This window comes from Sapajus apella, unplaced genomic scaffold (assembly GCF_009761245.1).
Source record: "Sapajus apella isolate SASKATOON/1434 unplaced genomic scaffold, GSC_monkey_1.0 scaffold3, whole genome shotgun sequence".
NCBI lineage: Eukaryota > Metazoa > Chordata > Mammalia > Primates > Cebidae > Sapajus > Sapajus apella.
Window position 1 is genome coordinate 46599761 of NW_022436943.1, and position 27722 is coordinate 46627482.

General features: G+C 46.8%; 2 protein-coding genes across 5 annotated transcripts in view; one reads left to right on the top strand and one right to left on the bottom strand.

Moving 5' to 3' along the window:
* Positions 1 to 5010, top strand: part of FAM83A (family with sequence similarity 83 member A) — a 28503-nt gene extending 23493 nt beyond the window's left edge. For both annotated transcript variants that reach the window (XM_032252992.1, XM_032253003.1), the window contains one exon: positions 4357 to 5010. In XM_032252992.1, coding sequence (XP_032108883.1) covers positions 4357 to 4888 — 532 coding nt within the window. In that variant the 3' untranslated portion in view covers positions 4889 to 5010. The remainder of the gene's footprint in view (positions 1 to 4356) is intronic.
* CUNH8orf76 (chromosome unknown C8orf76 homolog) overlaps positions 1 to 27722 on the bottom strand; it is a 52295-nt gene that overhangs the window by 10258 nt on the left and 14315 nt on the right. For 2 of the 3 annotated variants that reach the window (XM_032252983.1, XM_032252971.1), the window contains 2 exons: positions 26113 to 26245; positions 19416 to 19748 (listed from right to left, as the gene is read on the bottom strand). In XM_032252983.1, the coding sequence (XP_032108874.1) occupies positions 19554 to 19748; positions 26113 to 26245 (328 nt within the window). In that variant the 3' untranslated portion in view covers positions 19416 to 19553. Of the gene's footprint in view, positions 1 to 6776; positions 7041 to 19415; positions 19749 to 26112; positions 26246 to 27722 lie in introns of those variants that run through there. The other variant, XR_004261193.1, reaches the window with a different exon arrangement.

The window sequence follows — 27722 nt, forward strand, 5'->3', positions numbered from 1 at the left end:
AAAGGTAGGGGTTAATGGACAACCAAAGGAAGGATGAAGAAAAATGAAAATGAAACTTACAATCTTCAAATTTTCTCACATTCCCACCTGTAGTTTTATGTCTCAATTGCTGGATCTGTTAGGTTTCAAATCACTGGTGTGGAAACCCATCTTCCTGGGATTACGCAGCGTCAAGAACACTGTTGGCATGAAGGCAATACTAACAGTAAAGCAAGTAGAGGCATTTTTACAAAAGACAGCACTACCCAGATGGATTTTGATAAGGTTGGTATGTACCCCAAGAGGTCATAATTAACCACATTAAAGAAGGAGTGGCTTCTTAAGTAAATGGACTTTATCTTGCCCTCTGCCAAAAAATGTACCAAATGCTCGTACTTTGTTAAAAATTATCTGCAGTTTTGGAACCAAGTCTTCATAGCTTTGAACTGATGAACACGATTGAAGAAATGGTTTTATTACTTACACATTTGGCCTCTCAGTCTTTATTTGGCACCTTGCTTCTCTTATGTCCTCGCTTGGGCACAGCATCTACAATCTACATAAATGAGAAAGTACTGGGTCATGGCTTAATTGGGAACAGAGAGGAGTTATCTGATAAAAACAGAGCTGGAAGAATTTAATTTTTCTAGCTCATAGTAAATTTTCATCCTATCAGCTGGCGTACTGGAGTGAGTAGTTGTTAGAGAATTGAACGTAGGCAAAACTGTGTTAGAATTTAGGTAGGACTCAACCTGGTTTCAGACTGGAATCCTCTGGTGAAGTTTTTGCAGATTGAGCTTGATTTAATTGGCCAACTTTGGAATTAATTAAAAAAAAATAAAACAACAAGCACAAACACCTCTCCAGGTGTCTCTAATGTGTAGCCAGGAGAGTTACTTCTGGGACCGAGCCAGCCTTATAAGAGGTCTTTGGACTACACAGCTTTTAATTAGAGACCATATGGTTCTCTGAAGGAAAAATAGATACTGTTCAAATGTATTCTTCCCTGTGATGTTTGTTTTCAGGTACATTTGAAAAATAATCATAGATGTAAATGAATAGATTGGAATATCCCAAGAATATACTGAACATTTATAATTGTGTTTCAGCCTTGGTACTGTCACTTTACATGCATAAAGCTCTAATATTATATTTCTCTGTGATTAAGACTTACTTCTTAAAAATTTTTTAATGAAGCATTTCATCTTTTATTTCTGCAATATTTATTAAATTATCAATCTTTTTCAAATGCATAATAAAAAATTTGCTTGTCCTTGGCTGTAAGTTTTTTTGCTAACACTGGAGTTTCACTGGGAGTATCTTCCTTAGATTCCTTGCCTGCCTCTCCTTACTGGCAGTGCCACACTTGTTAGACACACTTCTAATGTTTTTCTTAGATTTAATAATGGTGTTGGAGGATATTCTTGCTGTTTTGTGGTTTTTACTCGACTTTTTTCATTTCCAACATTACTTGAGGATATTTTTGTCTATGCTGTTCCCTACTCCACCCCTTTTCAGGGAGTTCTGGACACAGCATTTTAGAATACAGTATAGAGATAAACCGGAATGTGCCTCATCATGCACAATCCACGTCAAAAGATCTGAAAAACATGTTGGGTGATGAGCATTTGAAGGGAATAAAGGCAATTGTACAAAGAAACTATGATGTGAAATTATATGGTAAATGATAACTTCCTTTATACATTTTCTTTTGTAATAAAATGAATTATCCTTTTTCATTAAAGAAAACCCAGATCCTCCAAGGCACTAACCCTGTTCCTTGATATGCAACTTCCTTTAGGTCAGGAATGATACTCATCATTCACCTATGTTGCCAGTGCCTCTGTCCTATTCATGATCGATAGGAGTAATAATTGATCAAAGCATTCTTTCCTGCTTGAATCTGGATGTGGCTTCAGGCAGTCACTACTAATTGATTGGTATTGGTGTTAAAGATGACATTATGTGTAATCCCTACCTTAAAGGTTTCTTGCTAATTACTGCTGCCAGGAGGATAATCCTGCCCTTTAACACCAAGGGGTCTTCATGATCTATATTTAAATAAGTTTCCTGCAATACCCAGACAACAGTTGAGACAAGATCAGAATATTTATTAAGACTCTAATTAAGTCTAAGTTACTAACAATATGGAAACAGAATAATATAAAACTAGATAATGTTGCCTGTTCTTCCCTAACCCATCTTTAGCCTGGGATCCTCTAGCAGGATACCTCTTTGAATGTCTCCTGGTTTTCCTCCATGAGAAAGAGAGAATTTTAAACTCCGAAGCCTTTGGAATAGCTTAGAATCTTCAGGACTTAAAAATTTAGATCCAGCCGGACGCGGTGGCTCACGCCTGTAATCCCAGCACTTTGGGAGGCCGAGACCGGTGGATCACGAGGTCAAGAGATCGAGACCATCCTGGTCAACATGGTGAAACCCAGTCTCTACTAAAAATACAAAAATTAGCTGGGCATGGTCGCACATGCCTGTAGTCCCAGCTACTCGGGAGGCTGAGGCAGGAGAATTGCTTGAACCCAGGAGACGGAGGTTGCGGTGAGCCGAGATCACGCCATTGCACTCCAGCCTGGGTAACAAGAGCAAAACTCGGTCTCAAAAAAAAAAAAAAAAAAAATGTATTTCCGCTCATGGGCTGTGATCAGAAGTATAAAGGCTAAAGCCTGAGATGTGTGGGTGGCTGGCAGGTGTGTGGGGGCTCTGGGACGAGGCACAGTGCATTGGGGGACCCAGGTGCTGGGGGCCTAAGGAGCTGCCAGGACATCTTTGGACTTGTTCTATTGAGCAAAGCAGCAGCTATGTTGCCTGATACAGCCTGGTTCAGACAACAAAGGGCGTCTGGCTTCTGAGCGCAGCGTGGCCCTTGGTCCCTGGGCTTGCCTCCTGTACAGTGGCAGGGCTGGCTCACCTTTCCTGGAGAGTGGGTGGTTCCTGGCGAGAGGTGAAATTTAAACAAAGCCTCATTGCTGTTCCCAGGATTATTGGAGCCCTGTGCGGCCCCACCCTGCCTTGCAGAGCAGGGAACCCCCAACCCTGGGCTGAGGCCAAGCCTTTGGGTGGCAAGACAGGTGGGCTGGGGGCGGGGGCCTGCGACCCCATCCTTGGTGGGCTCCTTTCTGCTTAGCTCTGGCCTGTCCTGGCTTGGGGGCCATTCGCCCGACCATCCTCCTCTCCTTGCTTTAAGTTCACCTGAGCAGGAGCCCAGGAACCTCTAGCCTGCTGCTCTTGGGAGGTCTATGCTGTCACCAGTGTTTCAAGCATTTTCTGTTTCCATCCGAAACAGAAAAGAGTTTGGTTCAATCTGAGAATCACACAAATAAGTGCCTTAGGCATTTGGTTTTTCCCGCTAACCTGTAAGTGGTGGGCCCAGGCCTGTCCTTGAGGGTTTCTTTCCCCCACGCCCCCCAACCCTGTGTCTGAGTGCTTCTTCCATAAAAGGGCCTGTCAGCGTCTCCGGCAGGCGCACAGTGCTCCTCGTCCGCTCGTCCCTGCGGGGTCCCTGTGCCTGAAAACTGAGCCGAATCCTCTTTCAGGAACGCTTTAGATGTTCATGAAAACGCAGCCTTTTGCAGCGACTTTCCTGACCCCTGACCCCTGCGTGGTTAGGGGTGCTGGCGCTGCGCGTTCCACAGCTGGAGACGGGAAAGCCCAGCTGCTGGGTGACTCCCCTGAGCGCCGGGGACTCAGCCCCCTTCTGCCTCCTCAGGGAGCCGCTAAGGAGCTGCAATCTGAGCACCAGGAGGGAGCCTTGAGGCCTGGGATTCGCTCTGGCATCTTAATTATTCGCCTGCAAACAGGCTCTGGCCGCTGAGCCTCAGTTTTGTGGTCTGTAAGAGAGGCGCTGCGACGTCTCCCTCTCAGGGCTTCTGCCAGGATGAAATGAGCCCGCGAGGAGGGGCAGTGGGCATGGGTTGGTTCCCTTCCGTCCCTTCCCTGAGGGGACCCACAACTCCCAGGGTACCCCAAGAGGGTCTTGGGGTGGGGGCCGGCCAAGGCCTATTCGTCCTTCTCTTTCCCCTTCTATCCTCCTGCTCTTCCCCCCTCCTCTTCTTCCCCCTTCTCCCCCTCCCTCTTCCCTTCCCCCTCCTCTACCTCTTCCCCCTGCCCCACCCCTTCCGTCCTTCCTCCTCCCCTCCTCCTCTCCCTTTTCCTCCTGCTCTTTCCCCCTTCCCTCTTTTCCCTCCTCCACCCCCTCTCTCCCTCCCCCTTCTTCTTCTTCTCCCTCCTCCCCCTCCTCCCTCCCTTCCTCTCCTCCTCCTCCCTCCCCCTCCCCTCTCCTCCTTTCACTTACCCTCCCTCTCCTCCCCCCTCCTCCTCTCCCCCTCCTCCCCCCTCACTCTCCATCCTCTTCCCCTCCAGCTTCACCTGGCTCTGCGGACACGTGCACCGAAACATCCTCTCCAAGTTCACTGGCCAGGCGGTGGAGCTGTTTGACGAGGAGTTCCGCCACCTCTACGCCTCCTCCAAGCCCGTGATGGGCCTGAGGTCCCCGCGGCTGGTCGCCCCAGCCCCGCCCCGAGCAGTCCCGGCCAATGGCCGCCTCAGCAGCAGCAGCGGCTCTGCCGGTGACCGCACGTCCTCCAACCCCTTCAGCGGCGGCTCCGCGGGCAGCCACCCCCGGGCCCGAAGTGTGTCCGCGTCTCCAGGGCCCGGCAGCCCCGCGGCCCTGCACCCGCCTCCACCGCCCCGGTTCAAGCCGCACCACAGCCCCTGGGGGGCCCCGAGTCCCCAGGCCCACTTGTCCCCGCGGCCCCACGACGGCCCGCCCGCCGCAGTCTACAGCAACCTGGGCGCCTACAGGCCCCCGCGACTGCAGCTGGAGCAGCTGGGCCTGGTGCCGAGGCTGACCCCCGCCTGGAGGCCCTTCCTGCAGGCCTCCCCTCACTTCTGAGGTCCCTTCCCCCGCTGCCCTCCGCAGGCCCAGGCTGGGCACTCCGGGAGGCCCCAGGACCCACCTCTGCAGCGACGGGTGTTGAGCGCGCTTCCCTTTGAACAGGCACTCAAGGCCGGGCGCGGTGGCTCACGCCTGTAATCCCAGCGCTTTGGGAGGCCGAGGTGGGCGGATCACGAGGTCAGGAGTTGGAGACCAGCCTGGCCAACATAGTGAAACCCCATTTCTACTAAAAATACAAAAATTTTGACTGAACTTCTGATTAAAGAAAAGGAAACAAACAAAATACAAAAATTAGCCAAGCATGGTGGAGTGCGCCTGTAATCTCAGCTACTCCGGAGGCTGAGGCAGGAGAATCGCTTGAACCCGGGAGGTGGAGGTTGCAGTGAGCCGACATCGCGCCATTGCACTCCAGCCTGGGCAATAGGGAGACTCCCTCTAAAAAGGAAAAAAAAGAAAAAAAGAAAGAAAGAAGAAAAGAAAAAGGAAAAGGCACTAAAAATCATTGCCATGATTCAGTGTTCCCAGGCCTCAGGCCATCCACTCGCCGACCCCCACCAGTCCTTGGGTTCCCCTCTGTAGTTTGACCTGTGCAGCACATTCCAGAAGGTTCCAGGGAGGTTGTGGGGCAGCTAGAGAACAAAATCATGAAAACTGAGTCCCTGTCTTCCATCCAGGGCTTTCATAGTAATGGTCCCCAAAACTCTGTAATAAGAAGTGGCAAATGCAGCCCAAGTTTTACAATGGGTAAACTGAGGCACCAAGCGGTAGATGGTAGGTTGGTACTTCTAGTTCCCAGTGCCCAGGAATGGTTCACTCCCAAGAGATTCAGCAAAGAAAGACTGAAGAGAAGGTGTAGGAACGTTCTGAATGTTTCAGGAGAGTAGTGGAAACCTCTCCTTGGAAAGGCTAATACTGGGGTATCCCTGGGCCGGATGAGTTAGGATAAGGCCCCAGAACCCGTATCTGTGAGTTGTATGGGGCTGTCTGAAGCTGTAGCCTCCAGGGATGGAGCCAGCTGAGGAGTGGGGGTTGGGTTGGACAAGGCAGTTTAGTAGACTCAGATTCTTGCTTCAGAGAGCTTTGGCCTGGCCTGGAGGTCCCTGGAGTCTAGGCTGGACCTGGGAGCTTGAGTTGTCAGTGGCCAGGACCCCACCACGGTGCCCATGCCAGTCTTGAGCAGCAGGGAGGACTCAGCTGTCCCCAGATCTAGGTGCCTCTGTCCATCCTGGTCATCTCCTGAAGAATAAATGCTGAGCCTCACAAGCCCCATCATTCATTCTTTCTCAATTCACAGTGCCCCTCTTTGTTCCTGGGATGGTGCTAGGTCCTGAGGGCACAGCGTAGCTGAGTGCAAAGAAATCTAGGATGCTTAGAAAGCCTACAGGAGGGGCCGCTCTCAGTGGCTTACGCCTGTAACCCCAACACTTTGGGAGGCCGAGGTAGGTGGATTACCTGAGGTCAGGAGTTCGAGACCAGCCTGACCAATATGGTGAAACCTCGTCTCTACTAAAAATACAAAAATTAGCTGGGTATGGTGGCGTGTACCTGTAGTCCCAGCTACTAAAGAGGTTGAGACAGGAGAATTGCTTGAACCCAGGAAGCAGAGGTTGCAATGAGCTGAGATTGCACCAGTGCACTCTCAGCACTGGGCGACAAAGCGAGACTCCATCACGGAAAAAAAAAAAAAGTGAAAGAGAACAGAGAGTAGGGGTGGCTGGCCCTGTGGTGGGTGGGACATAGAGGAAACTTCCCAGAGAAAGTGACAGTTAACGCTGCACCTCAGGTGTGACAGCGGGGTCAGTGGGATGTGACCCATGCTGGGGAGTCAGAGGGAAGCAAGTGGCGACTCCCATTTCCAGGCCCTCTCCTGCCACCCACAACTCACCTCAGCAATGTCTTCTCCCTCCTTGGTTTTCAGCTGGGAAGCTCAGCCTGCTCTGTGGAGGGCCGAGAGCACAGCGCCCTTCCTCCTGGTGGCCTCTGACCCTGACAGCCTGTGGCATCCTCCCCGGTCCCGTCTGCCCATCCATCCCTCTGTGCCATTTCTCCTCTGCTCCCAGCATGGTCAGGGGCATCTTGGTTTCTGATTTCTTTTATTATTATTATTAATGATTGTATTTCTGTCCTTCACTTTTTTCCTCCTTAGTTCCTGAAAGTAAACAAAACAAACAAACATACAAAAAACGCTTTGGTCCTGGTAGCTTTCTCAACCCCAGCCCTGACCCTGCTGTTTCGCAGCTGACGGCTGAGATGAGGTTAGAATGATCTGCCCCAGCTGGGCATTCCAAATTGGATTTCACCATCTGCTGAGAAAATTTAAGGAAGGCAAAGCTTGCCAGGTGACAGAAGTTCCCAGGCTCAGCTTTCTAAGGGCCTCAGCCTGTGCCTGTGTCCAGCTCAGTCCTGGCGGACAGGGGAGAGCCAGCGGGTGGGAAGAAGCCCCCCACTCCTGACCACTCTCCATCAGCAGTCTCCCCTCCATGGCGGCCTTTGTTGAGAAGGGTGCAGTTCTCCTGTCCTGGGCACCTGTGATGTGTCACATGCTGCCTGCTGGGAAGTTAGGTGGGGGTTGCCCTGGCAAGTGGAGCATGAGCTGGGGGTTGCTTCTGGGAGAAGCTTTGAGAGCCTGGGTGCAGGCTGCCACATAGAAGCGGCTCTCCAGTGGAAGCCCTCTTCTGCCAGCCCGGGGTCCTAAGCAATAAGCAGAATTCCCCACTCCCACCCCACCACCCCCTACGGATATGTAGTGAGCAAGAAATAAACCTCTGTTGTTTAAGCCGCTGCGATTTGGGGGTTGTTTCTTCCTGCACCGTGATCTAGCTTTACCCGAGCGATACAGCCTCTGAGACGCCCCAACTCCAGGCTGGGCCATTGCTCTGGATTCGCAAGGCCCCCCCACAACCATTTCCACCAGAGGATTAGGGGTGATTTTACACCCCTGGCAATTGTGAGTCTGAATGCCAGAACAAGTCCTTAGCCCACTTTCAAATCCTGTAAAACCTGGTAGTGTTGTGTCTTTAATTCGGCTCCGAGTTATAATCACACCTGTAGGTCCCTCACCGGGGCCTGCTTGCTAGAGTGTCGCTCCGTGTCTTTAAACATATGGAATCTCGGCTGGGCGCAGTGGCTCAGGCCTGTAATTCCAGCACTTTGGGAGGCCGAGGCAGGTGGATCACGAGGTCAGGAGATCAAGACCATCCTGGCCAACACGGTGAAACCCCATCTCTACTAAAAATCCAAAAAATTAGCCAAGCGTGGTGGCACGCGCCTGTAGTCCCAGCTACTCCGGAAGCCGAGGCAGGAGAATCCCTTGAACCCGGGAGGCAGAGGTTGCAGCAAGCCGAGACCGCGCCACTGCACTCCAGCCTGGGCGACAGAGCAAGACTCCATCTAAAAAAAAAAAAAATATATATATATATATATATATATATGTATATATATATGGAGTCTCTACTACAGAGTGAATATCAACGGCCACAGCTTAGCGTCTCCCATGTGCCAGGCACGGTGTCACCTCCGGGACTTGCATCTGTCAGCCACAAATAACTCCCAGGACGAGATCGGGCTGGGAGGGACCTGCACGTGAACAACCACCATGAAGAACGTGAGAGAATGAAAGAAATACTATGATCGTCACGTCCTGGGTCAAGCGCATCTGCAAACCAGGGACTTGGGATCACAGGACCTATCTACAGGACTGTCAGCCAACATGGGTGGAGGTGTGGGTTGCTAATGATCGACCCTGCTCCTCAGAGCCCCTCTCTCCTAGGAATGACCTGCGACTGCCCTTGGTCCTCATCAGATCCTGCTCTCCTGTCTCTCCATGTACATCATAAGAGCCTAGAGGCTACAGATATCTCTGTGGACCCACAGGATGCTACAGCGATGCCACAGACAGTCCCAGCGCACAGGCAATCCTCCCTGATTGGACACTGCTGAGGAGCTTTGCTCCCACAGGGGAGGCGAACACTCAGATACCCCGAGACCACCTTCACTCTGTCCCTCCAGAATGCAGGGGAGGAAGGGCTGCCCCGCCTTCACTTAGTCCCCCTGCTGGCCTGTCATGAAAATGCCAAAGCAGCTTCAAATATTTCAGGTTTGTTGTTGTTGTCTTGCCCAGGCTGGAGTGCAGCGGCACGATCTTGGCTCACTGCAAACACTGCCTCCTGGGTTCAAGTGATTCTCCTGCCTCAGCTTCCCGAGTAGCTGAGATTACAGGTGCTCGCCACCACATGTACTGATTTTTGTATTTTTTGTAGAGACAGGGTTTTGCCATGTTGGCCAGGCTGGTCTCGAACTTCCGATCTCAGGTGATCCACCAGTCTCAGTCTCCCAAAGTGCTGGGGTTACAGGCATGAGCCAGAAGTGAAACTTAGGAGGGGGCAGGAGGGAGGGAGGCCTGTATAGTGCAGCGTGGTAACAAGGGCTGAGGCTCTCGCAGAAGCTTCAGGAAGGAGGTAACATCTGAGTTGGACTTCAGGAGAGGTGAGGGTTTGCAGCAGGCTCGGTGGAGAATGAGAGGTGCCATGTCAGCGTCCGCAGTGGAGGGATAGGGAGAGCAAAGGCAGAGAGGACGTGGAGGCTGGTGGGCCAGGTGAGCAGCAGGAAGGGAGGTGGCAGGGAATGGGGCTGACAGGTGAGCCAGGAAAGTGAGTGACATAATGAGGTGACATTATGAGGCCCCATCTATGCCCTGGTAAGAAGCTTGGCTGTAGTCAGAGGGAAAGCTTGTGAACAGGGAAGTGGCTGGTGTTGGGCCGTACTTTAAAGGGCAAATCTGATTTACTTTCTACACGTTAAACTATCTTTGAGCTTCAAGCGATATGTGTTGTCTGGGCCTAGGAGAGCCCCAGGTACCAGTGCTCACCTGGAAGGTGGAGGTGAACTCAAGACACCCAAGAAGAGGTGCCTTGGGGATCCACACTGGTGGAGAGGGCGTCACCCTTAGCAGCTCCCTTCCATGCTGAACAGAGCTGAGCTCTTTCTTCCCCAAGGCTCTGCCCTCTGGCTGGCATACCGTGCCCATCTTTTGTGTGGCTGGCTCCTTCTCCTTTCTAGGGCTCAGCACTGATGTCTCCCCTCACAAAGACCTTCCCTGGCCCCTGTCACTGCTCCATGTCATTCTTTATCGGTCCAACAAACCACAGATCAGGGCAGTGCCAGCCCCAGATGCAGCGAGGCTCTGGACACCTTCGTGTCAGCTGAGGGCCAGAACCTTTTTCTTTCCCCTGGCAGGCCACATTTGTGATGAAATATATGAATGCAAGCCCCTTTGAAGCTGATCCCAAGGTTGGCTTCCCTACACCCACACCTCCACGGCTCCACACCCCTTTTTAATTGCAAATCCAGGATTTGGAATAGGATATTCAGCGGGGAAACCACTGCATGAGGCCCATCCTGATTAAGAAGGATAATCTGCTTTACTCAATCTCCAAAGTCAGGTGTTGGTATTATCCAGATACACCCTCACAGAAACATCTAGAAGAATGTCCAACTATCTGGGCGCTCCATAGCCCAGTCAAGTTGAGACATGAAATTAACCACCACAAGTCTACCTGGCACCTGTGCACAGCTCCTTAAACTTTTAATGCAATTGACTGGTGTCCTTACAAAAAGAGGAAATTGGACATGCAGGGAGACCCCAGGGGCACAGGCACACAGAGGGGTGGCCATGTGAAGGGGCAGCAAGAGAAAGGAGAACGGCCATCTGTGAGCCAAGGGGAGCGGCTAAGGAAGAACCTCGCCCTGTGGACACTTTGGTCTTGGACTTCCAGCCTCCAGAACTGTGAGAGAATGGATTTCTGTTGTGGAAGATGCCCATTCTGTGGGGCTTATGTTCCAGCATCCCTAGGAACACACTGCCCTTCCAAACACAAACAGGCAGAGCCCCCACAGAGGATTTCCTTGCTCTTCCCTTTCCTCTGGGCTGCTTTGTGTATGTAGTCGGTGGCCTCTCCCTCACCTCGTGTTTGCATTTCTTATTCCTCCACATTCCTGAAAATCAGTAGATCGGCCTGCTTGTATTTTTCCTGGGAGACTGGGAAGATAGGGCTCCATGAGCTTGGGGAGTCTTCACTAACCACCATGTCAGTGGGAGAATCTAGAAATCTCTGTTCTCAAGTCAAGGCCACCAGCCTAGAAAGTGTCTGTGTGAATTTGTGCATGGCGCCCTCGCCTGACTCGGGGAGTGGGCCTTAGGGGAAGGTGGCCTTGGCAAGTATAGCCATGGTGGACTTCAGCTTTCCTGGCCCGCAGCCCTGTGCACACATGCCATCACCATCACGCTGCACATCTGCGCTGGGCCCCTTCATCTGCCCCGTGTGGCCCATCATGGTTTCATGTTCTCCTTCACCACATACCACAGAGGAAAGAAGGATGGAGTGTCCTGAGAAGCAATGCCTGGCTCAGGCAAAATACAGTGAGACAGCAAGAGCAGGCTGTGTTTATGTGCGCACGTGTCTATGATATTTACATCCTCTAATCACAGTTATTCCATCACACAGACATTCTTCAGGAGGAAGCTGGGAAAGGGAGTGACCATTTCTCTGTGTCCACTGGCTTCTTGGATCAAGTTCAGAAAGTGAACAGCCACGCAAAAGACGGGCAGGGCATGCCAGCCAGAGGGCAGAGGCTTGGGGAAGAGCCTGGCTCTATTCAACATGGAAGGGGAGCTGCTGAGGGTGACGCCCTCTCCAGCAGTGTGGCAGAGCCTTGGGAAAGGCACTATGAAGCTGCCATTTATTCCTTCTTCTGTTTTTTTTTTTTTTTTTTTTTTTTTTTTTTTTTTTTTTTTTTTTTTTCTATTTTTCTCTATACTGCTCAGTCGGATGAAGCTGCCATTTAAAACCGTCTTTTAATCAATGGTAGCCTTGGATTTGTTTTGTAGAGATTTTTTTCCCAAGGTTTTCCTAAAAGGAGGCACGTTCTTTTGAAACACGGTACTGTGCAGGGGCAGGGCCACCTCTGGCGCCGGTCGTGGGGCTCGGTGGGGACGGGCCGTGCTCTTGTGGCTTGCCATGCCTCAGGCTGCCACTGCAAGGGCCTGACCTCCAGGAAGGCACAATGGCAGAAGCCACTGCATGTCCACGGAGCTGAGTTCCACCACAGAAAGCAAACCAGAGACACCACCCTAGAGCTTATGATCTGGCCAGTAGGAATCAGACAATGAATTAATTACAATTCCAATAAGCACTTTGTAGGAATCAGACAATGAATTAATTACAATTCCAATAAGCACTTTGTTAAAAAAAAAAAGGGGGGGGCAGGTGGATCACAAGATCAGGAGTTCAAGGCCAGCCTGGCCAATATGGTGAAATCTCATCTTTACTAAAAATACAAAAATTTAGCCAGGCATGGTGGCTGGTGCCTGTAGTCCCAGCTACTCAGGAGGCTGAGGGAGAAGAATCACTTGAAACTGGGAGGCGGAGGTTGCAGTGGGCCAAGATTGCGTCACTGTAGTCCAACCTGCGTGACAGAGTGAGACTCCGTCTCAAAAAAAAAAAAAAAAAAAAAGGCTGGGCGCAGTGGCTCATGCCTATAATCCCAACAGATTGGGAGGTTGAGGCAGGCGGATCACCTGTCAGGAGTTGGAGACCAGCCTGGCTAACATGGTGAAACCCTGTTTCTACTGAAAATACAAAAAATTAGCTGAGTGTGATGCGCCTGTAATCCCAGCTACTCAGGAGGCTGAGGCAGGAGAATTGCTTTAACCCAGGAAGTGGAGGTTGCAGTGAGTGGAGATCGCGCCTTTGCACTCCAGCTTGGGCAACAAGAGCAAAACTCCATCTAAAAAAAAAAACAAACCAGGGCATATGATGACATTTGAAGGGGAACCTGAGCCAATCTGGGGATGAGGAACATCTTGTCTGAGAGTGACTTTTGAGCGGAGATCCATACGAAGGGAATGTTTAAGGCTGGGGAGAATGGGAGCAGCGGAGAATCTTCCAAGTGGAGGTGACTGGATGGTCAAAGACTTGAGCAAGGGCAAGCTTGAGGAGTCCAACAATAAGAGAGGAAGCCCGGGTGGGTACAGTCCCAAGGGATCAGAGCGAGTTGGGCCGCAGCAGTTCAGGGCCAGGCCACACGGGGCCTCGCAGACCTCATGAAGGAGTGTGAGAATGATCTTTCCTTTTTCTTTTTCTTTTTTGAGACAGAGTCTCACTCTGTTGCCCAGGCTGGAGTGCCATGGCATGATCTTGGTTCACTGCAACCTCCACCTCCAGGGTTCAAGCAATTCTCTGCCTCAGCTTCCTCAGTAGCTGGCATTACAGGCACCTGAGACTATGCCCAGCTAATTTTTGTATTTTTAGTAGAGACAGGGTTTCACCATCTTGGCCAGGCTGGTCTTGAACTCCTGACCTCGTGATCTACCCACCTCAGCCTCCCAAAGTGCTGGGATTACAGGTGTAAGCCACCGTGCCCAGCCAGGACTGTGAGAATGATCTTTCTAAGATCCCTCTGGCTCCACTGTGAAGATGGTAGGGGTGTGAGAATGTAAAGGACAAAAGATGGCTAGGTGCGGTGATTGATACCTGTAATCCCACCACATTGGGAGACTGACGCCAGTGGATCACCTGAGTTCAGGAGTTCGAGACCATCCTGGCCAACATGGTGAAACTCCATCTCTACTACAAATGTAAAAATTAGCAAAATCTGAGAAAGAGAGATCCAAGATGGCTGATCACTGGCAGCTCGGGATTGTAGCTCCCACTGAAAGCGCAGAGAACGAGAGGACGCCACACTTTCAGATCAATTTTTGTTGCTCACGCACCAGGAGATTCCTAGGGGAGGAGCCCCACGGGTCGCCAGCGCGACTCTTGTGGCCGGTGAGGCGGTTTTGCCGCTGCCTTGGTGCGGCGGTTCTTGGTGCAGAGTCAGAAGAGCACCATCAATCTTAAAGCCGCTGTTTTGGCCGGCACAGTGGGTTGCTGAGATTTTAGCGCCGGGAATCAACAAGTTGGAATTTCCATGCAGAAACCCAACTATAAAGACAGTAATTATAAAGACCACAGATGGATAAATCTGTAACGAAGGGAAGAAACCAGCCTAAAAAGGCTGAGAATACCCAAAATCAGAACGCCTCTCCCTCTACAGGGGATCACAGTTCCTCATCAGCAACAGAACAAGGCCTGATGGAGAAAGACTGTGTTCCATTAGCAGAGGCAGGCTTTAAAAAGTGGATGATAAGAAACTTCTGGGAATTAAAAGAACTTGTTCTAACCCAATGCAAAGAAACTAAGAACTTTGAAAAAAGGTTTGACGAAATGTAAACAATAACACACAATTTAGAGAGGAATATAAGTGAATTAATGGAGCTGAAAAACACAACACGAGAAATTCGCGAACTATGCACAAGTTTTAACAGCCGAATTGATCAAGCAGAAGAAAGGATATCAGAGGTCGAAGACCAACTTAATGAAATAAAACAAAAAGACAAGATTAGAGAAAAAAGGATTAAAAAGAATGAGCAAAGTCTCCAAGAAATATGGGACTATGTGAAAAGACCTAATCTACGTTTGATAGGTGTACCTGAATGTGACGAAGAGAATCAATCCAAGCTGGAAAATACGCTTCAGGATATTATTCAGGAAAACTTTTCCCACCTAGCAAGGCAGGACAATATTCAACTCCACGTAATACAGAGAACAACACAAAGATATTCCTCAAGAAGACCAACCTCAAGGCACATAATCGTCAGATTCACCAGGGTTGAAATGAAAGAGAAAATACTGAGGGCAGCCAGAGAGAAAGGTCAGGTTACCCATAAAGGGAAGCCTATCAGACTCACAGCAGATCTCTCAGCAGAAACCCTACAAGCCAGAAGAGAGTCGGGGCCAATATTCAACATCCTTAAAGAAAAGAACTTTCAACCCAGAATTTTACAACCAGCCAAACTAAGCTTCGTAAGCGAAGGAAAAATAAAATCTTTTGTGAACAAGCAAGCACTCAGAGATTTCATCACCACCAGGCCTGCTTTACAAGAGCTTCTGAAAGAACCACTACAAATAGAAAGGAACAACCAGTACCAGCCTTTCTAAAAAATACCAAAAAATAAAGAACATCAGCATAATTAAGAACTTGCATCAACTAATGGGCAAAACAGCCAGCTAACATTAAATGGCGGTATCAGACTCACATAATTGTTATTAATTCTAAATTTAAATCGACTAAATCCCCCAATCCAAAGACACAGACAGGCAAAAAAAGTCAAGACCCATTGGTATGCTACATCCAGATCCATCTCACATGCAAGGATACACAAAGACTCAAAACAAAGGGATGGAGAAAAATTTACCAACCAAATGGAGAGCAAAAATAAATAAATAAATAGAAAGCAGGAGTTGCAATTTTTGCTGATAAAATAGACTTTAAAGCAACAAAGATCAAAAGAAGCAAAGAAGGATATTACATAATGATAAAAGGATCAATGCACCAAGAGCTAAAGATCCTACCTATATACGCACCCAATACAGGAATGCCCAGATACATAAGACTTATAAAGAGACTTGGACCCCCACACAATAATAGTGGGAGACTTCAACATCAATATTAGACAGATCAGTGAGACAGAAAGTTAACATCGATATCCAGGACTTGAACTCAGATACTTTAAATACACAAAATATACATTCTTATCAGTACCACATCACACCTATTTACAGTTTAAATGAAATCTTGTTAGTTATTTTCTTCCCTCATTTAAATTTTTTTTCATGTCTCTATTATTAAACACAATTACAGGCATACCCAGTTTTAGACTGCATTCTAGCCCGGGCAATAAAGCAACACCCCTGTTCTCTCTCCCTCTTCCTCTTCCTCTTTCTTCCTCTCCTTCATTCTTTTTTTTTTCTTTTTTTTAAAATTCTTTCTCTTTGTCTCTTTCTTCTTCTAAAAAAAAAAAAATTAGCAGGCTGTGGTGGTGCATGCCTGTAATCCCAGCTACATGGGAGGCTGAGGCACAAGAATCACTTGAACCCAGGAGGTAGAGGTTGTAGTAAGCCAAGATTGCACCACACCACTGCACTCCAGCCTGGATAACAGAGCTATACTCTACCTCAAAAAGGAAAAAAAAAAAAAAAAAGACTCTTACCAGCTCACACACCCAGCATAGATTCCCCTTTAGGAACAAATGTTGAAGACAGGCCTTTTGAGAGTGGAAAAGGCAAGAAATTGCCCTTAGGTCCCACCCACCCCATGCACCTGGAGTGCAGTCACATCTGTGGCACACATTTGCTCACCTTCTGAGTGACTCACTCACTGCCAAGGGTAGTGATGTCTGAATTGGCAGGCCTGAAGATTTTTCTTTAGCATAATCATTGCTCAATCACTTTCACCATCTGTGCTGGATATGATCGTGATGACTCTTTTGTGATGAAACCCAGAGGTGCCCAGTGTTCCTGGATGTCCTTTCCCACCCTTTATTACAGCAGAGGCATCGGAGATCAGGAGGCCAGGTTCGCCTCGCGTCCACACACTGCTGCCAGGAAGTCAAGGTGGGGCGGAAGTGAGGTGTGAGCAGGATCTGAGCATTCAGGAGGGTGCAGACAGCAGGTCTGGGAGGAAAACCAGAAGATGAAATGCTCAGAGCACGGGCTAAGTTGGCAAGTGGGCTAGGATAGAGACCGAAAGCCGAGGGGAGTTAGGGGAAAAAATGAGGCATTTCTAGGGAGATCACAGATGGACGGAAGGAAGAGGCTTAGCTACAGACAGAAACAGGCAGGGTGCTAGGACTGCCTCAGCACAGTATCAGAGCTGCAGGGTATGAACTTTTTGCACAAATTAAGATGCTGGCCAATTCATTCAGCAATTCTTCCAACAAATATTTAGTGAGATGCCAGGTTATTCTGCCTTGGGGATACAAATATACACAAAACAGTCATAGTCCCTGTCTTTACAAAATTTAATCTATTGTGGGAAACCATCAGGCAGACATGGAATATAAGACACAGGAATAAGGGTCAGTATAGGAGTGAACGAGCAGTAAGGGAGCACAAAAGTGGGAAACCTCCCACCACTGGCAGGGCAGGAAGACTTCTGGGACACTACATCTAAACCAGACCTGAAAAATGAATGTGAATTAGCTATTGGCTGTGGATGCAGGGGACATTCAGGTGAAGGTCATGGTCCATTTAAAGGCGAGGACTAGTAAAGGATGGGGCTTTAGGTAGCCAGAGCTGTACCATGAAGGGCTTGGCAAGCCATGCTAGAGTCTTTGCCCCATCCTGAGGGCAGTCCACAACTAGACCACAAACTCCACAATAACTAGTGGAGGCGCCCGGGGCCCCTGCCCACTTCTATTTTCCTAACCTTTTTTCTGTAAAGGGTCAGGCCCGTCAGCAACACTGATGGGAACAAAAGTATTACTGCTTTGTGAAAAAATAAAATAAAATAACTAGTGTCTCCTCACCAACCGCACAGTGTTTGACACATCATAGCTCCCTACGTGATAGGTAATGGCTGAATGAATGGCAGGACAGCAATTTAGAGCTGGAGGATTTTCACAATTTTTAATTCCTAAAATTGAGATGTCTACTAATTATACAAGGTCTTTGGTTTCACATTAAAGACTAAATGTGTAATTACATTTAGTAATGCTATTGAAGTCACTAAAAGAGTTGTTCAGCCTGGCTCAGTGGCTCACGCCTGTAATCCCAGCACTTTGGGAGGTCAAGGCAGGCAGATCACAGGGTCAGGGGTTTGAGACCAACCTGGCTAACATGGTCAAACCCCATCTCTGCTAAAAATACAAAAATTAGCCTCCATCTCTACTAAAAATATAAAAATTAGGCATGGTGGTGCATGCCTGTAGTCCCAGCTACTCAGGAGGCTGAGGCAGGAGAATTGCTTGAACCCAGAATGCCGAAATTGCAGTGAGCCGAGATCACACCATTGCACTCCAACCTGGGCAACAGAGCAAGACTCCATCTAAAAAAAACAAAACAAAACAGATTGTTCAAAATTTAAGAGTAGTTCCTTGCCTGTTTTGGGGAGGGTACTAGAAAGAGTGAATGAGACAGAGATTGTGGAGGGAAACCCTGATGACTGCATCTTTTAGCTCAGGGCTGGAATTCTCTTCCTCTGCTAAGAAAGATCAAATAAAAGCTGTGCAGTATAAAAATACAAAAATTAGCTGGGCACTAGTAGTGATGCACACCTAATTCCAGCTTCTTGGGAGGCTGAGGCAGGAGGATTGCTTAAACCTGGGACGTGGAGGTTGCAACAAGCTGAGATCATGCTACTGCACTCCAGCCTGGGCAAGAATGAGACTCGGTCTCAAAAGAAAAAAAAAAAAAAAGAAAAGTTGTGTAGGACATTTGCTGAAATTTTTGGTTTATTGTTAAATTCCTCATCAGGGAGCTTTTCCATCCCAGGTAACTCACTGAGTAAGGTAACGGCCCTTTGCATTTGAAGATGACGTTACAGGTTACAGGCTGTGATTAAGATTCCTGTGGCTGAAAGGACAGGATGATCGCCCTACAGCTCCATGGCTCTCTCGTGTTTCTGTGCATCTTGTGAGAGAGGCACTCAGTGCTCTTTGTTCCCGTCTGTCTTCCCTGGGATGTTTGCACAGCAAACAGCCTTAAAAAGGAGGTAGCGGCCAGGCGCGGTGGCTCATGCCTGTAATCTCAGCATTTTGGGAGGCCGAGGTGAGTGGATCACCTGAGGTCAGGAGTTCGAGACTAGCCTGAGCAACACAGAGAAACCCCGGCTCTACTAAAAATACAAAATTAGCCAAGCGTGGTGGCATATGCCTGTAATACCAGCTACTCAGATGGCTGAGGCAGAAGAATAGCTTGAACCTGGGAGGCAGAGGCTGCAGTGAGCTGAGATTGCACCACTGTACTCCAGTCTGGGCAACAAGAGCAAAACTCTGTCTCAAAAAAAAAAAAAAAAAAAAAAGGTGGAATCTACCTCTGGAGCAAAGGGCAAGCATGCTGACTGCCCATTATAAAAGATCTGAGTTTCCTGAACTCAGCATTCTTCTCCTGCAAGGCAACCAGTCTTGTGTGTATCACAAGATATGGTAATGTACAATCACTGTATGTGAATGTAGGCATTCCTTATGTGCCCATTATGTGCCCTTGGTACTTGGAGGCAAGAGAAACTGATGCAAATATACTGAAGTTTATACTGCTTGCTGGGCCATAGGTCATAACATCCTTTGTCTCTGAGCCAGGAGTCCACTGTCTTCTGCCAGCATCCACTGAGTGGCTAACCTGTTGGCTTACAAGTAGGGTAAGATCTCAGACCCTTCACAGGGCTTGGCACACGCTTCTTAGAAATAGCTTAGTCTCACATCTCAACCTTCTTGCTCATTCCCAGTGAATTTACCTAAACAATGTGGATTCTTATGCTGCTGGCTATAATATAGTAACTGTTTTTAAAAGACCACAAATCTAAACACCTCCTTGATACACTTCCCAACAGGTATCTTCTGAAGGGGTAGCAGGCCTAAGATACGGTACTTATAATGGGATAGAAAACCTTCAAAAGAAAACAAAACATAAACTGAAAGTAGTAGAAATCATTTGAGACAGAAGCCAGTTTTATAAAACATAAATAATCATTTTTAATTCGTTATACTCCATGGTTTGCAATGGATCCTGTGTGAGGTAAACAAGGACAATTAATACATCACAAGACGTTTGTTTTTTATAACCCATTAAGCCAAGATTTGTATCTCTGTATGGAACTGATTTTCAAATGGACAGAAATGGTCTTTGATCTTTCTGAACCATTTGTCTTCAAATTCCTCTGGGGATGCGGTCACCAAGGCGCTCAGGGCTACGGAGCCAACACACCTCACCTCTGGGTGAACTTCCTCTTTTATTTTTTCTGGGATATCTTCTCCCATAACCTGTAGCAGGAGAAAAAAAAAACAAAAAAAAACGGTCCCAATAAAAGAGGCAGCAGACACGGAATGCTAGCCATCAGCTGTAAAGGCTTTTATACTAAAGCAGAAGATACTTCAGCAGCCAGGGGGATTTCCAACAAATTGAAAAGATATTTGTTCAGGAGTAGTTATCCAAGGACAAGTAAAATATTCCATATTTCTACTGTCCTTCTCCCGCAGTGAATCGCTTAGGTGCTGTTGTGGCAGCGGTACTAGTTGGTTTACCAGGAGTACTGAGTCGCCCTTTTTGTATTAAAGAGCATATTCTGCTGGTGAGAATGCAACTGTAGCAAGTAGCTGGGCCCACCCTCTCCTGACCCCAAAGGACTCTAATCCCTGTATAACCAAAGCAATCTTGGGGATTTAAGGAGCTGGTTACCAATGAAGGTCCAATACTGCCCCCTACTGGTAAGAATTAGGCCCAGATGAACAGAGGGTCATGTCCCCAGACTGTGGGTTAGTTTCTTTGAGAAGACATCACAAAGCTAGGTTGTAGAAAGCTTGTATCTGAACCCATTAAATAAGCAAACTGACCTTGGGTAATGACAATGAACTAAAATTAAGTTCCAAAACATTTCCTACCATCTGGCATGAAAGGTTATGTAGCCATGGAGCAGGGATGTCACAGAGGGAATTTAATCTACACAGATTTGCATTAGATAATCTCTCAAGTTCCTGAAACCTGGATATGGGATGTGTTCATGAAAACTCGAATTATAATGAATTAGAGGCAAGCTCAAAGAATGGTTTTGAGGACTGGGTTTAAGTCTTCAAAGATTACACATTGTTTGAGAAAATTGCCAATGAGAACTGAGCTTCACTAGGCAACAGTCAGCATTTACTAACAGCTGATATTTCGTCAGTTCTAAGATATTTTTTGTTTTTGTATTTTAATATCTCTGAAATCAAGATGTATCTGAGCCAGGTGTGGTGGCTCACACCTGTAATCTCAACACTTTGGAAGGTCGAGGCAGGATGACTGCTTAAGGCCAGGAATTAGAGAGGAGCCAGGGCAACAGAGCAAGATCCCCATCCCTACAAACAATTGGTTTTTTTGAGTCAGAGTCTCACTCTGTCACCCAGGCTGGAGTACAGTGGCACAATCTTGGCTCACTGTGACCTCTGCCTCCTGGGTTCAAGCGATTCTCCTGCCTCAGCCTCCAGGGTAGCTGGGGCTATGGGCAAGTGCTACCACGCCTGGCTAATTTTTATATTTTTAGTAGAGATGGGGTTTCACCATGCTGGCTAGGCTGGTCTCAAACTCCTGACCTCAAGTGATCCGCCCACCTTGGCCTCCCAAAGTGCTGGGATTATAGGTGTGAAGCACTGCGCCTGGCCAAAAAGTTTTTAAAAATTAGCTGGGAAAAAAAAAAAAGAAAAAAAAAAAAATTAGCTGGGCATGGCAGCACTCAACTACAGTACCAGCTACTTAGGAGGCTGAAGTGGGAAGATGCCTTGAGCTCAGGAGTTGGAGGCTGCAGTGAGCTATGATTGTGTCACTGTACTTCAGCCTGGGAGACAGAGTGAGACCCTGTCTTTAAAAAAAAAAAAAAAAAAAAAAAAAAAAAAAAGATGTATCTGATAATCTTTTGAGTGACGTTTTATGTGACAGTGTAAATGCTATCTTATTTTTCTTTTAGTGATATATCAAATAATATGCTTACAATTGATGATTTCCTGAATTCAATGAAATGTAGTATTTTAAAATCTGGGATAAAATACCAAAAACGCCTTTCTTAAAAATAAAAAAAGATAAGTAAATAATAGTAACATCAAGCAACACACTATTCCCAAAAGAGGAAGAGGCAGGCACAACAGTTACAGGTATCAAAAAATCTGCCAAACATTCAGCCACATAAACATTTTAAACTTCCATATGCAAAAAAAAAAAAAAAAAAAAAAAAACAAAAAATTCAAAAAAGAATGGTAACATACAGAAGGATACTTAAATGTTGGCCAGGCGAGTTGGCTCATGCCTGTAATCCCAGCACTTTGGGAGGCCGAGGTGGGCAGATCACGAGGTCAAGAGATGGCGACCATCCTGCTCAACACGGTGAAACCCCGTTTCTAGGAAAAATACAAAAATTAGCTGGGCATGGTAGCGCATGCCTGTGGTCCCAGCTACTCTGGAGGCTGAGCCAGGAGAATCACTTGAACTCGGGAGGCGGAGGTTGGCAGTGAGCCAAAATCGTGCCACTGCTCTCTAGCCTGGCTACAGAGTAAGACTCCATCTCAAAAGAAAAAAGAAGGATACTTAAGTCTAATATAGAGAGAGTTCTTAAAATTGGCAAGAAAAACAGAAAGAATAATGACGCAAAATCATGACTAGGCATTTAACATGATACCAATGGCCAATAAACACATGAAAAAATTGTTCATCTTAATAGTAATCAAATAAATAAACATTAATGCTAAAAATATGACATTTTTACCTACCAAGCTACCAATTTTTAAAGTAATATTAAGTTAAATTATATAAAATTGCTGGTTTAACAGGTCAAAATAACTGATTACACGTGGTTCAATCTCATATTCAGGATCAGGGTAGTAAAAACAATGATTTCACATATTGCTGGAGGATATATACACTGAAGCAACCTTTCTAAATGACAATTTGGAAATGTGCTGTAAGTCTTTAAAATGTTTATATATTTAAATCCAGTGATTCTATTTCTAATAATCTACTCCAAAAGGTACAAATGCACACATTAATTTTCTTGCCAGGATTTATTAAAATAGGTACTGAGTATTTGTTAAATGTTCAACACAGGGAACTACATATAGTTCGTCCAAAAATTGACTACTATCCATTCATTAAAAATTATGTATTCAAATAATATGTAGGATATAGGGTCATGCCCATGTCATAATGTTAGGTAAATATCACAAAACAGAAAATAAAATGTACAGTTTGGCAGCTCCTAAAAAATTAAACAGGGTTAATAATATATGGCCCAGCAATTCCACTCCTAGGTATAGACCCAAAAGAATTAAAAGCAGAGACTTAGCCAGGTGCGGTGGCTCACGCCTGTAATCCTAGCACTTTGGGAGGCCCAGGCAGGCAGATCACTTGAGGCCAGGAGCTTGAGACCAGCCTGGCCAATATGGTGAAACCTTGTCTCTACTAAAGATATAAAAATTAGCTGGGCGTGGTGGCATATGCCTGTGGTCCCAGCTACTTGGGTGGCTGAGACAGGAGAATTGCCTGAACCCGAGAGGCAGAGGCTGCAGTGAGCCGAGATCATGCCACTGCACTCCAGCCTGGGTGACAGCAAGACTCTGTCTCAACACAAAACAAAACAAAACAAAACAAAACAAGAGACTCGAACATACTTATATGCTAATGTTCACAGCACCATTATTCACAATATCCAAAATATCCAAAAGGTAGAAACAACCCAAGTCTCCATCAACAGATGAGTGGATAAACAAAATGAGATATGTACACATATATGAATATTATCTAGCTGTAAGAAGGTATGAAGTTTCGATAAATGCGAAAATATGGATAAACCTTCAAAACATTACGCTAAGTCAAATAAGGCAGACACAAAAGGGCACATATTGTATGATTCCACTTTCTAGAATAGACAAATTCATACAGAAAAATAGCAGATTAGAAGTTACTAGTGGGTAGAGGGCAAAGGGAATAGGGAGCTATTGCTTAAGGGGTAGAGTTTCTGTTTGGGGTGATGAAAAACTTTGGAAATAGTGGTCATGGTGGCACGACACTGTGTTAGTACTTAATGCCACTGAATGGTACATTTAACAATGATTAAGATGGCAAATTTAAGTTATGTATTTTATCAGAGTAAAAGAGAAGGAGGGAGAAGGGCAGTTTTTACAGAATAAAAAAGACGTATGCGACAAAAGGATCACATTTAGTATCTATGCCTTATTTGGATCCTATTCAAATAATTATAAACAGGGGGAAAAAAAGCAGGTGATCAACGAATATTTAAGAATATGGGGTTATGTTATCACAAGTTAACTAAAATTAAGAGCACAAAATAAAGGCCGGGCATGGTGGCTCACACCTGTAATCCTAGCACTTAGGGAGGTCAAGGCGGGATGATCATTTGAGGCCATTTGAGAGCAGCCTGGTCAACAGAATGAGATGCTGCCTCTACAAAAATTTTAAAAATTAGCCGGACATGGTGGCGGGTGCCTGTAATCCTATGAACTTGGGAGGCTGAGGTGAAAGGACCACTTGAGCCTAGGAATTTCAGACTGCAGTGAGCTAAGATGATGCCACCGCACCCCAGCCTGGGTGACACAGAGAGATCTTATCTTTCAAAAAATAAAAAAAAGTGCAAAACGAAATATACATTATAATCCTAATTACAATCCTAACAAGGAAGGACCCAGACATTTTCCATGTTTTTAGAAAGCTCCACAGGTATACCACATGCATTGACAAGATAGAACACTACTCTTCACTTGAACCCGGGAGGTGGTTGTAGTGAGCTGAGATAGCGCCACTGCACTCCAGCCTGGGCGACGGAGCAAGACTCATCTCAAAAAAAGAAAACTACCCTTCCACCTAACCAACAGATTTATCGAGCATGGTGAAGAATACAAAGATGCTCAAAACATACTATCACTTACAAGAAACCTAAAATCTGGTTGAAAAGATAAGGTACATTCTTATGTCTTTTTAGGGCCCAAAGAGCTATCTATTTAAGCAATCACTATCTGAGCTCAGACGAAAGAGAAATTACCACAGAGCAGGGCATTCTGGGAAAGCTTCCTGGAGGATTTGGAACTTGGGGGAACTAAAAGACTGACTGGAAGTGTTTTTTAGTTTTTTGGTTTTGTTTTTGAGACAGTGTCTCCCTCTGTTGCCCAGGCTGGAGTACAGTGACATGATCTTGGCTCACTGCAATCTCTGTCTCCCAGGTTCAAGCAATTCTCCTGCATCAGCCTCCTGGGTAGCTGGGATTACAGGTTATGTGCCACCACGCCCAGCTAACTTTTGTATTTTTAGTAGAGATGGGGTTTCAGTATGTTGGCCAGGCTGGTCTCGAACTCCTGACCTCAGATGATCTGCCCACCTCAGCCTCAAAAAGTGCTGGGATTACAGGAAGTGTTTTGATGAGTATTTCCATTTTAGACATTTTGTATTTGAAGTGACAGAAGAGTAATCAATAATTACCCCAGGTTAACCACCCAGTAGGCAATTCATCTGATGTGAGACATGCTCCAGAGATGAGACTAGAGATTGGAGAGTAATCAACCGAGAGGTGACAATGGCCCCTAGGGGTGTAGTAATGCTTTCTGTGGGAGAAAAGTAGAACACAGAGAGCCCAAGGGAATCCTTAGAGAGTGCCATCACTTACTACACACGAAGCCAGCTGAGTCCCAAGAGGCAGAGGAATGTTAAGAAACACAGGAGAAAAACAGACTAGTGTAGCCTCTCAGAAGTAAAGGGAAGAAGCTGAGCATGGTGGCCCATGCCTGTAATCCCAGCACTTTGGGAGGCTGAGGTGGGTAGATTGCTTGAGGCCAGGAGTTCAAGACCAGGCTGGCCAACATGGCAAACCCTGTCTCTACCAAAAATACACAAATTAGCTGGGCATGGTGGCGCACGCCTGTGATCCCAGGTACTCGGGAGGCTGAGACACGAGAATCACTTGAAACCGGGAGGTAGAGGTTGCAGTGAGCCAAGATTGTGCCACTGAACTCCAACCTGGGCGACAGAGCAAGACTCTGTCTCCAAAAAAAAAAAAAAAAAAAAAAAAAAAAAAAAAAAAAAAAAAAAAAAAGCCAATGAAGGTTTAAATGTAAGTTTTCAAAAAATTGACCTCTGAATTTCTATACAACCATCAAAGTAGTAACAGGGTAGAACAGAACGAAAATGAACTTGCAGCTGGCAAACATGAGCTCCAGACCAGCTCCGCCACTGAAATATTCTGACCGCAGGCAAGTCACAAGCTCTCTGAGCCTCAACTCTAGCTCTACTCATCTTTACAAGCTGTTACGATGAATGGAGGGGAAAAAAAAATTAGAACTGCTGCACAAATGTGAGCATTCATTCATTCGTTTATTCAGCCCTGAAACAAACAATTATTGGGCATTGATGATGTTCAGGCCGGCAGGTGCTAACAAGCACTGACAAGTACATGAAACAGCCCCTGCATCCCGCGCTGCAGGGGAATGCCGATCAAGAGGTCACCTTGGTGACTGCTGAGTGATCAAAAGGCACACAAAGGAGGGAGACAAGTCCTTCAGTAGATGAGATTTGGCCCCGCTTTCTCAAAAATGCTATCAGAGCCAGGGAAAATAGCTATGATGTCTTGTTTCACATAAACCCAAGGGAGACACTCACCTCGGCTATCAACAGCAAAGTGTCTTCTGTGAAGCTGAACCCTTTCATTTTATCTTCAATTTCCTGCTGAGTCCTTAAGTTCCTCTCCAAAGCAAACGATGTTTGCTGAGGTTGGGTAAACTGAAGCAGAAGCCTGAAAAACCGAAAAGTCCCAATGTGTGGGGAAAAGTCCCAACGCTTCCAGATAAAGGAAAGCAGCAAGGAAACGTTCAGAGAGCCCAAGTATTCAGTTGGCTGCGAGTCTCACTAGGTTAAAAAGCAGGTACCCATCCTCACTAGAACTATCATTTGAATCCCTAAAGCTTCCGACTCCGAATAAATTGCCCAACGTTACATTGGAGATTCATCTTTTCTAAAATATAAAGATGAAAAACTGCTCAAAGAAATCTTTAGAGAGCAACACCTCAAAAGAGCTTCCCGTGGAAGTCAAGGGATTGAAAGGGTAAGTAATTTGGAGTGAAATGAATGAGCCTCCCAATCAGAGACTCCTCTCGCACAGGCGCGCCGGGGATTTGCTCCTTTGAAGTCAGTGTTCTGTGACCCTTCCATCTCGCTGACCCCACAGCAACTTGACCGCAAGGACTAATTAGATTCGCTAGCACACTTCAATTACCCCAAGCAGGGCCAAAGCTTTGATGACCCTCTGACAACTACTTTGCAATACCTTACCACTGACATCCCCGTCATGATCATAGCTGGTCTCCCCTCTCACTTAATTTCCTCCTGTCCTCCTCCTTTGGCTCCTTCTGTTTTTTAATAAATACTGAATATGCAGATTTTCCCCGTTTTTCTCACTGGTACCTACTGCAATGCCCAGAAGCACTCGGCTCTCCATACTGTGGAATGTGCCCGATACTACACTAGGCATTGAGAGCTACTGCAGAGCAAAACATACTGGCAGCCCCGTGGAATGGGAGGAGGGAGACCACACCTAAGTATTTCAGGTAGTGACAAGTGCTATGAAAAAAATCCAAGACAGGGTGGACACAGTGTCCTCTTCAGATGGGGCAGTGTAGGCAGGAAGGCTTCCCGGAGATACCAGGCAAGCTACGAGCCACCTGACAAGCAGCCAGTGGGAGAACATCTGGGGGCAAGGGCTTGGCCAGGGAGAACGGGGCTCTGACACAGGAACCAGCTGGGTATGCTTAAAAATCATCAAGATCATTGTGGCTGGAACACAGCCAGAGGGAAAAATGTGTAGTAAATGAGGTGGGGGAGAAAAGGAAGAGCCAATTCAAATCAGACCTTACAGGCCCTGGAAAGAAAGGTGGTATTGATGTAAGTGCAATGGGAAGCCAGTGGGGAGTTTCAGAAAGGAGCCTGACCTGACTCACGGGTAAAACGACCTTATATCTGCTTCAGTCTGACCTGCTGACATCACCTACCCAGCCTCGGGAAGCATTCACCTTTGTGACCCCTTTGATGTAACTTGCTTTCCACCCTCTGGATAACCCACAGGCACCTGGGTCTTGGTATTTCGATCCTAAAATCGTTGCCTTTTACCCAAATCAGCTCTGCTCATCCTCCCATGTGTCCTATCTCAGCAAAAAGTCACTGCTATCCACCTGTGTGACCCGGAGAGACTGCAGAGACTCTTCCATTCTCCCCAC